The sequence below is a fragment of the Sturnira hondurensis genome, unplaced genomic scaffold (assembly GCF_014824575.4).
Source record: "Sturnira hondurensis isolate 20B ecotype Veracruz unplaced genomic scaffold, ASM1482457v3 Scaffold0001690, whole genome shotgun sequence".
NCBI classification, from domain to species: domain Eukaryota; kingdom Metazoa; phylum Chordata; class Mammalia; order Chiroptera; family Phyllostomidae; genus Sturnira; species Sturnira hondurensis.
Window position 1 is genome coordinate 1 of NW_028074321.1, and position 10,535 is coordinate 10,535.

The window sequence follows — 10,535 nt, forward strand, 5'->3', positions numbered from 1 at the left end:
ACAGAGACGCAGAACAGCTGCCACTGTCCCAGCCCTGTTGCTGGCCTGAGTCAATCATGACCCTCGTCCCTGCTCAGAGGGGAGATGTTTGTTTTACATTGTGTTTTCATGAGCACACCAGAATGTCATCTTGACCACAATTTTATATCTTTTGGCTAGTCTGTCTCCAACCCTGAGAACAGAATGGGGAAATCGGGGGATATTGTTAATTTATAAATAACTGATCAAAAATTTAAAATATTTATTATATTCTCTCATATTTGGAGGTTTAAGACCAGAGCATGGAAAATAAGATAATTTTGATTATTCTTGTGGAACTTATGTTGATTTGGTTTGGTTTGAAAATAATATTTGACCCATTGTGGAGGTGTTAACATCTCACATGTGGAGAAAACTGGGCATTCTCAATTCTGTCTTTGAACTTGATCCTGGGCATGAGCACCTAGCAGTCATCCTTGTTTCTGCCACTGGTCAGGAGCTCTTCCCAGGCTGGGGGAGGAACCGCCATGTTTTCTCTTTTGAACGTTGATGTGGATCCCGGCTCCTGGGGTCCGCAGCTTTCTAGATGGGAGGAGAGCAATTAAACTGGACTACTGAGTCCTTTGGAGGAAAAGGGATGGTATGGATTCTATCTCAAGTGGAAAGAGAAAGTGGAAACTCTAGTTTCCACCTCCAATGGCCAAGGACAGCCTCCAATCTACTGCACTTTTCCTGATAAAAATAACTGTATTTGGATTTCAAGTTCCACCTGAATTCCGCATAATCCCCTCTGAGACCCTGCAGTTGCTGAGATATAAAAAACATCCCTTTATTTCTGTAGGTCCGTGAAGTGTCCACACCCCAACCCTGAAGGCGCAGACAGCATATTAGTCCATGGACCTTGGGGTTGCCCCTAAGACTGAGTTGCAGCCCGAGCCCTTCATTCAAAGACCCACTCGTCCAGAGACTCTTGGCTCTGCAGCAGGAGCTCTCACGTGGGACGTCCAGTGAAGATTGTCTCCAGAGCCATGGAGGCTGTGTCTCTGCACCGAGCACAAGAGGGACCCTACGGGGTGGGAGCTGGGCTTTGGAACCTGGGGAACATATGCTACATGAATGCTGCCCTGCACTACCTGACCCACACCCCGCCACTGGCCCACTACCTGCTCTCCCGGCGGAACTCGGAGACCTGTCCCAAGCCGATGTCCTGCGTCCTGTGTGCCATGCAAGCTCATGTGACTCGGGCCTTCCTGCTTCCTGGAGACCCAATTGAGCCCTCCGAGGAGCTGTTTGCTGGCTTCCACAGACTGCAGCAGGAAGATGCCCACGAGTATCTCATGTTCACCATGGACGCTATGGAGCAAGCCTGTCTGCGCGCGCTGGGGCAGCTGGCCAGGCCCTCCTCGAACGCCACCCTGATCCGTCAGATCTTCGGAGGCTACTGGAGGTCTCATACCAAGTGTCTCTGCTGCCACAGCGTGTCTGACACCCTGGACCCGTACCTGGACATTGCCCTGGATATCCAGGGGGCTCAGAATGTGGCTCAAGCCTTGGAACTGCTGGTGACACCCGAAAAGCTGGATGGTGACAATTCCTATGCATGTGGTGTCTGCCTGAAAAAGGTGCCTGCCTGCAAGACCTTGACTTTGCACGCTGCCTCTAAGGTCCTTATCCTGGCGTTGAAACATTTCTCAGCTTTCACAGGCAGCAAAACGGAGAAGGTGGTGCACTATCCTGAGCGCCTGGATGTGCGACAGTCCCTGTCTGAGCAGAACACAGGGCCCCTTGTGTACGAGCTCTATGCTGTGCTGGTCCACTCAGGGCGGGATTTGTGGGGGTCCGCCAGGCCATAAGGGGACCAAGGACAGAGTTCTCCACTGTGAGAATGGTGGATGAACTTGGTTTCTGGTCCCTGGAGCCGGCGGGTACCTTGACACTTTCCTAACCTTCTAGTTCCCAGCCTTAAAAGACACAACAAGACCCTGGCGCAGGTGTCATGTTCCCTGATGGTTATGAGAACTTCTTGCCCTTTTGATAGCTTAAGGGAGTGCTCGAACTTTGAAAAACAACATTGTTGCTAGTTCCCTGCAGTCTTGCTTTAGGCATTAACAGTTTGTATTTAAGACAGCTGTTCCTTGAATAAATTCGCCATTTGCCAGCAGAGCACTTGGTCCTCTCCATTTTTTAAGTCCCTCACCTCACCTCGTGACCACCCTTGCTGCAGCGGGCTGCGGCAGGGATTGTCACAACGGACATTACTTCTGCTACGTCAAAGCTGCAGGCGGCCAGTGGTTCAAAATGAATGACGCTAAGGTGACCGCCTGTGCCACTTCTACTGCCCTGAGCCAACGTGCCTATGTACTCTTTTACGTCCAGGAGGGTGAATTGGAAAGAGGCCATGGCAGTGTCTGTGAGTGGGAATCCGAGGTGCCCGGGGATGGAGCGTAAAGTCCTGGGATCAACCCAGCAGGGCACTGAGAGTCACTCCAGTGTCACAGGAGTGACAGGGTTGCAGAGTCCTGTGCAAGAGACTTCAGTCCAATACCACACCTTGGAGGAGTGGAGACAGCTCCAGGAGCCATTAAGAACCAAGGCCAAATACAACCTCAGGAAAGTCGAATGTGTCTTACCCAACAACTCGGTCATGATTCACCCACCCAGAGGCCTGTGTGGCATGCCCACGAGTCCTCCTGGACAGGAAAACTACCCACCCAATAGTCCAGGTGGGGGGAAAGCCAGGGCTCACAAGAGGAGAAAGAAGAGCACAAAGTCTCTGCGTGAGATCCAGTGATCGCCATGGCCCCATGGGCACAGCTGCCTCTCCAAGGGCATTGGACTGATGACCAGCTCTGTGGACTTTCCCATGGGTCCAGTGAAGGGTGCGCAGTGGGGGAGGGACATAAAATGTGATATTTGCAAAGTGGGACACTTGTGAATAAATGAAGTTACTTTCCAATAGTTGACTCAGAGTGTTTTGATGAGTATGGAGGAGGGAGTTTAGTTTAGTTTTCATTTTTCCTAAGGGATATGGTGGGTCCTGGATGTGGTGCCATGGGGGCCTGAGTGTGGGTGGATGTGGGCACTGGCTGGATTCTGCACCTGTGTTTCTCCAGCTGCTAGCATGGGGGATTGACAGTCGGCATGGCAACCTGAACCCCTAGACATGGCAGGTTTACAGCCTGCAGGTCCACGTGAATGGCCACAGAGGGCAGCTTCAGCTTCTGCCCCACACACGGGAGAAGCAGCTGGAACCCTGGTTTCACTTAGAGGATGTCGCTAAAGGGGATCAGGGTGTATCTCCTGTGTTCCAATCATGGCGAGATCTCACACATCCACTGCCATGGACATTCCAGTGGAACATTTCAAGAGCAAGTTCATGCACCTATACGTAAAGTCAAGTCACACATTTAACTTCAGCCTCCCCACATCTCTTCCTGACGTTGCTGAGAATTTCTCTCCTCCTCAGTCAATGGGAGAATCAGGTGACTGACAGAAGCATGACCCAGGTTAAGGGCTTAAATACTGGGAGTACATTAATCTACACCTAATTTTTAAACTCAAATTTTTCTGTCAGTTTTGAGGAATGACATTTTTCTAAAGGAAGCAATCTTAGAAAGATATATTTTCTTTCTGCTGCACTAGCCTCTGGGGTCATTTTTGTGGTGTTGGAGAGGTCAGGAGCTGGGCTGGTTTTAAGTCCTATGGGTCCAGGACGGCTCCCCTGGGGTGTGGGGTGGAGAGTGCAGGGTCCTGGGAGGGGCACTGAGGCCACTGGAGGATTAGGAAGGAGTACTGGGGTGGAGGGTTGGGCACTGAAGTCTGTCGGTGTATATTGGGGTGGGGGTATCTTGACTGGGAAGAAGGGAATGTGCAGGGACCCACGGGGGGGCACCTAGTTCAGAAGGTAAACTGAGGCAGGAAGCCAGGGTCCTGACAGAAGTCTGGTGGTTTGATGGGGGCAGATGAGAGGAAGAAAGCAGGGAAGGTTTGGGAATGAGAGAAAAGGAAAGGAAGGGGGGTCCTGGGCTCACATTTGGGCCTGGGGCCTGACACCATGGAAGGGGTAGGGGAAGGGAGGTGGCATGACAGGGGCACCTGTGCCTGGTGGGGATCAGGCACCTGGGTAACCACTGAGAAGGTGATCCTCCCTGTCTCCCCAGGCAGATGGAATCTAGCCATGAGCTATGAGGAGAGTGTAGATCCAATGATGGGCAAACCAGTGCAGAAGATACCAGGGCCCTGGGGTGAAGAGGCTGAGAGAAAAGAGTGGACAGCAATTGGGCCAGAGTCCAGAGGACCACCACAGGACTGAGGCAATGGAGGGCCCCAGGCAGCAGGCTCCTCTTTTCAAGGTGGATGGGCAGCACAGAGGCAGCCAGGACTCACTGGCGCATCTGTCTGCCTGTGAGGACAACTTGTGTCTTTGGGGGAAGAACAGCCAGCCCTCTCCCAGAAAAGGTCCACTCAATTTTCAGCAGCCAAAACTACTGAAGTCCTTCTTAAGCAAGTTATCATAAAGAGTGACAAGGACCCAAAATACTGACCATGACCACAGAGATAAACAATTTCAATAGGGATTTTTCAGTTAAACTAAACTGCACAATTGGAAATTGAATTTAAACCCCCTCAGAATGACAATGACCCAATGAGGTGACTCCCAAGGTCCTTGGACTCTGTCCTAGGATCGCTCCACATTCCACCTTTGGGCACTTTCTACCACACACCCTGGTCCTTCATTCCCTCCAAAGCACCTCACCACCCCTGACCCCCACTGGTGCACACACAGATGGGCGACTGGGGTTCTGGATACTGCGGGCACCTGGGTGGTGGCTGCATCTCATCTTCTGCACATATTTGACCTGTGGGTGCCCCACTCCTTTACCTTATCTTTACTGTTGATTTCCATGCCCCCACGGTAATCATGGTCCAAGTCCTGGAACACTGGCCATACCTGCAGAATCCCCACCTGGCACCCCAGGACAAGCTGAAATTTCCCCCAGCTGCTTGGGGCTCCATCTGCTCACCCCACCCAAAGCTGCCAGGTGTCTGGTGGTCCCCGCAATGGAGCTACCTCCAAAATGGACCTACCTCTTAACCAGATATTCTTGTTTATTCTTGGGATCACTCCTTGAGGTCTGCTAACCGGGTCCTGTCTGAACAATAACTCCCTCCTACCACATACCATTTGGGGTGAAAATCATTTACATTCTCCTCTACTAGAAAGAAACTTCACAGCGGAGAGGCTCACCATTTTTATAAAACGAACTCTGTCTTCTCTTTTCTACTGTAAAAGAGATTCTAACAGGTATGAGTTAAGTCCTTTGGCTGCATGAGCAGTGACAGGAAGCCACTCTAAGGGCCCGAATGGGGGGTTCACGATTCCCTTCCTCAATGTGTCTTAATGGAAGCAACACCACCACCTCGAACTCCCCATGACCAGGGGGCCGGAGCAAGAGAAGGCGGGAAGAATCACTTGCTCCCAACCAATGGGAGCAGCCAACGAGTGAGCAGGTCCCAGTGGGTCCGCTGCCTTCCATAGGAACAGATCGGGACAGGCAGGGACAGGGAGCTCCTCGTGTGTACTCAGGGACCATTTACGCAGGGCCGGGGACTGGAGTGGCAAGGCAAAGTGCAAAACCAGCCAGTCCGAATGGACAAATTGCCGGCTCCTGCATGGTGCATCTCCCTGCTCAGCGGTGTAGAGAGACCGCTAGGACGCCGGTGGCGACAGGGGACAGGCAGGGTCTGCCGGGGAGGGTGGAGGCACTGTTGGAACACAGACCACAAGGGGGGTATGCCCCCCATGCGGGCAGGAGCAGGTGAAGGTGATAGGGCCCCACGGTGCGGCGGGCTCCGTGCTATTGGACTCTGCGCTCATGCGCCCCTCGAGGTACAATCTCACTGAGCCCACTGTCGTCCACCGTCCCTGCAGAAGCAGACAGCGGGCAGGCCCCGGGTCTGTTTGTCTTAGGAGAGGTGCAGCTTAGGAGCAGGAAGCACGTGCTTCCCAGACCGCACAGAGGGTTGCAAAGGGTGAAGGGCGAAGCACCCAGTGTCCCTAGGGGACCTGCCATGCCCTTGGGGGTTATGTTAATGTCATGGGCAGTCCCTGCATTCCTCCAAGGGATTATGCAAATGCGATTGATAGCTCTGTGTTCTCGCGTGAACTGCAGCCCTCCTATGGAACCTGCCTCAGGATCCTGTCACCTTGCAGAAGGAGCACTGTGTGCGGTGGAGCTGCTCCAGTGCTGAGGGTTCCGACACTCCTCTGGCAGACAAAGCACCTAGCCAGCTTCAGGTGGGTTTCCTTTCATTATCATCGTTGGACTCTCCCTCTGAAAAATAGGACAGTTGTAACTAAGGATGATGGGGCTCTAGGCTGTGGGGTAAGGGTTCTTCGTTTGCATGGTGAATCTGAACATAGAGGACGAAAAAATTCGTGTTGTGAATGCTAATGGTTAATCCAAGTGTCCATCTGCAAGGTGGTCGGTACAGCACTGTGATCTGTGGGAGATGGGGATGAGCTGTTATACAATAAGGGCGTCCCTGATCATAACTGAAAAGTCCGGACATAGCTGAAAGACATTAGCCCTGGCTGGTGTAACTCAGTGGGTTGAGCACAGGCTGTGAACCAGAGTTTCAGTAGTTTGAATCCTAGTCAGGGCACATGCCTGGGTTGCAGGCCAGGTCCCCAATGGGGATGCGTGAGAGGCAACCACACATTGATGTTTCTTTCCCTATCTTTCTTCTTTTTTCCCCTCTTTCTAAAAATAAGTAAAATCTTTTAAAAAACACACATTCATTTCGCATTTATTGGAAACTCATTATCAATAGAAAATGGAGGACCAATTTATTTAAAATAACAGATTAGCCATTCAAGAGGTGAAGTTTTCTGACCAGCAAAGGAGAGAATATTTTTATCTCAGTGTATTTGCTTTTGGGAAAATGCCTCCTCTTCTGTCAGATGGGAAATTCAAATTTCCCAGAAGACAGAACCTTCACTCTGCTTTTCTGAGCTATGTGGTATGGGATCTAGGGCAGCAACGAAGATGGTGTAAGTGTGGGGACACTGACTCTCTGTGGTAGTAGGGTGCAGGGGACAGAGGTAACCCAAGTCTCTTAGGTCACTCATCCCATTTCAGCAGGTGAGCCTCCATTGTCTCACCTTAGAGTCCTGTCCTTGCAATAAGTAATTTTACTGAGGTCAGTTTTTGGCGGTAGGCAGTCGGGTTAGAGCTGAGACTTTGGGGCGGGGCTGGGCTTTCAGGTTAGTGCCTTGCCCTGGGGGTGGGCAATTAGCTTAGAGCCCTTTCCTGGTGGGTGTGGTCAGGTTGGAATCCTGCCCTGGAAGTTGGAACTCAGGGGAAAGAGACCAGTGGTCTCAGATAGAGGTGTCCCAGAGCTTCACAGTTGGCTTTCCTGAATGATCATGAAGTCCCTTCATGCCCACTCGGCAGAATCTGCAGGAGGAGGGTTTTTCCTTTGTGATTTTGAACAGCTTTCTTCCTTCCTCAGGAGACCATCACATTTATAGCTGAGCAAAACTGAGGCAAAGTCTCCAGACAGTGTGGTAGATGGAGGGTCGTCACCCACAGGTCAGGCCGTGCCAACCCCTGAGGGCCCAGAAAGGGCCGAAGCAGCCAAGGAACCCGGTGCCTCTCAGGGTTCCCCCAGCAGAGGAGGAGGATCCCAGGGTGAGTAGGGCCTTGGTGCTGTTGGGAGTCTGGGGTGCCACTTGCTACAGAAACAGAGTTTGGACATGGCATGTTCTGTGCCCATAATTGGTGGGTCTTTCCTCTATTCAGGAATAGCCAGTGTGGGGATATTCAACAGGGAGGGTGGTCTTTTGGTTTCAGGGCAGCAACCTCATCTCCTAGTTAGGGTGCTTGCAGCCCGTTTTGTGTCCAAAAGATTTCGTTCGGTAAATGTCCCTGCTCAGTCCTGAAACTGTTTCTCCTGCATTCCTCTCACTGACTCGGGTTGTGGACACCCCCATAATATCTCCAACAGCAGGCACCTGGTGAGCCCTAGGTTTTGGCCCCAGTCCCTAGTCCATATTCACAGTCTATCAGTCACTCCTCTTATTCCCTGTTCAAATCTGCCTGTGGTTTGGGTGACTCACTGTCCCAATTCTCCACCCTCAGGTGAAATGCAAAGACTGTGGGGCCTTTGGGCACAAGGCAAGCAATATCCGGTGTCCCTTGAAGCAGTGGGATGGGGCCCTAGCCCCTCAGCCCCTGGGCTCCCAGAAGATGAAGGAAAACCGACAACTGTGCAACCTGCGGGACCCAGGGACCCCAGGGCCTGCTACCAGGCCTGCCGGGGAGGAGGAGCAGAGGTCCAGGTGAGCACTGTGTGGGTTGGAGCCCAACCCTGGGGGAAATCCATGGGGCTGGAGTCCCTGTCTCTCCATGATCTGCAGTACCATCTCCAGCAAGGTCAGGGACAGGGACAGAGAGAAGGAGACCTCTGCTGTCTCCAGGGTCACTGTCAGGTGGTCATTCTCCCACTGGGGGATCACTGGGCCACTGAGGGCCAGTGACAGGGGTGAGACCATCAGGGACTTCTAGAAGGACAGGCAGAGAGGCCATGGTGTGGAATGAAAGTCCTTTAAGGACAAGCCTGCAGGTCCCCAGGAGAAGACAGTGAGGGGACAGGAGAGCTGGGGTGGCAAAGGCACCCGGCCTCAGTCTAGGTGTCACATGAAAACAGGGTCAGGGCCTGGGCCACACAAAGCTTTGTCCCCACTGAGGACAAGGAGTGGAGCGACTTTCACTCACCACCTTGTGTCCTGCAGCCAAGAAGACCAGCAGAGACAGGCTTTGCTCCAGAGGTTTCCCAGAAGACCCCTGGTGAGGCTGCAGCCACCCTCGGAAAACCAGACAGAATCCTGTGACTACGGGAGGGTGAGTTTCTCCGGTGTCCTGGCTCTTCTACTTCTCGGGGTCAACCCCACTCCCGTCAGTGTGATCTAAGAGAGGGAATTTGGGGACTTCTACTGGGACTTAGCTAGTTCCTGGAGAGTATTTTCCTAATGTCACCTTCCAGGGTGCCTCTGCTTGTGTCTTACACTTGCATGTGAGCCAGCACTGTGCTGCTGGAGGGTGGGGTTATGAGGTCCCTCGATGTTTCCAGAAGGTGGGATCCCTTTTGGGAAAACTGGCTGCTTAAAATTGGGAACCCTCTGCTCAAATTACCTCCCAAGCTCATTAATTGTCAAACTGCCCTCAAACACTGTGAGCTGTGTCCCTTCCCTGAATGAAGGAAGTATCGGGTTTGTTTCCCTTCACTAACAGGGAACACTTGTAAGAATTTTGTGTGTTTTCTGCTGTCAAGATTGGTAGGGAGGGGATTTTGTGACTTCTGTCACTATCACCAACGCTGAGGTCAGTGACCTCCTCATCCTTACCCTGACTGTGGGCACAGCAATTTCTGTGCATGTCTTGTTGTAAGATCTTCGTTCTCCTGTTTTGTTCTCTCTTATTTTGTCCTTGATGGAGAGGAATTGCTAACGTGTAGTCTCTTTTTGTCTTTGCCTCCAGCACCCAACACAGCCTAAGCCAGTCCACATTACCCAGAGGAGAGGGGTGGGAGGCCCTGGTCTCAACACTAGGAGCCCTGTCAGGCAACCTCATGACACAACCACAGTGTCTCCCATCCCCAGAGCTGACAGGAACACCTTCGCACCACTGGTGCTAAGTAACGGACAGGGAGTGCCTGTCAGTGACATCCATTACCCAACAAGCACAGGCTTTTTCCATGGTCCTGGCTTCATGCCACTTAGTCCAGGTCGTGGTCTCAACCCTCAGGCACAGACCAAGCACCCAGGCATCAACTCACTAAGCATGGGGCAGGCTTCAGCTCACAGTTCTGAGCAGGACTCCATAGTCACCTTCAAGGCACGTGGCAAGAGGGCTGTACAGAGCCATGTGCAGACTTGCCAGAACCCACCAAAGAAGCCCAGAATTGGCCCCTTCCTGCCCCCCAAGAAGAGCACCCAGAGGGCAGACCCAGGATGTGTCCAGCCAGGCCTTCCTCCAGCAAGTTCTGCAGCACTCACACCTACACTGGCAGCTCAGGCTCCCAGTAAGACACCTGCCCAGGGAGAAAGTGTTGACCTGCAGCCTCCACGCAAGGGACCTCACCTCAGCACTGTATACCCCTGCCTTGTGTCCCAGCACCCTCCAGGTCCCCAGAAGACCCACCCGCCCCTCAGAATGGCCTTCAGAAGGTTAAAGGGAGGCCAGTGGAAGTCCAGGCTTCTGACCCCTTCCTCAGTGCTGCCTGCTGAGGAGCCTGCCCTTGCTGCTGAAGGCCTTCCCTCCACAGGGATGTCAGAGGGACCCTGTGCCTGAATCCTTTGGAGTGTCCTGTATGAGGACCTGCAGACCTTTCTGTCCTCTGAAAGCAGTGATGGCCAGTGAGACGCTGGTGTCCGAGATGTGTCCTCCATCCTGGGATTCCTGGAGGTGACTGTTGAACCGGGGAGGGGAAGTCACTGGGAGCAGGTGTTTCTGGGGAACCACTCCCTTGCTGTGCTGTGTGGAAAACTGGTG

The 10,535-nt window shown here is 52.7% G+C and overlaps 1 protein-coding gene across 1 annotated transcript; it reads left to right on the plus strand.

The window, feature by feature from the left end:
• Nucleotides 1-988: 988 nt before the first annotated feature.
• LOC118976150 (ubiquitin carboxyl-terminal hydrolase 17-like protein 6) lies at nucleotides 989-9,649 on the plus strand. The gene is made up of 6 exons (XM_037030479.1): nucleotides 989-1,816; nucleotides 2,217-2,389; nucleotides 6,153-6,277; nucleotides 8,124-8,323; nucleotides 8,777-8,885; nucleotides 9,644-9,649. Exons 1-6 carry the CDS (start codon nucleotides 1,008-1,010, stop codon nucleotides 9,647-9,649), a joined length of 1,422 nt encoding a protein of 473 aa, XP_036886374.1. The 5' UTR covers nucleotides 989-1,007.
• The last annotated feature ends 886 nt before the right edge of the window (nucleotides 9,650-10,535 follow it).

Bases quoted from the DNA above. Each gene is read 5' to 3' on its own strand.
- LOC118976150 (XM_037030479.1), top strand. From the start codon at position 1,008: ATGGAGGCTGTGTCTCTGCACCGAGCACAAGAGGGACCCTACGGGGTG. The intron at 6,278-8,123 runs GTGGGTTTCCTT...CTCCACCCTCAG, and splicing joins AAGCACCTAGCCAGCTTCAG to GTGAAATGCAAAGACTGTGG. The intron at 8,324-8,776 runs GTGAGCACTGTG...TGTGTCCTGCAG, and splicing joins GAGGAGGAGCAGAGGTCCAG to CCAAGAAGACCAGCAGAGAC.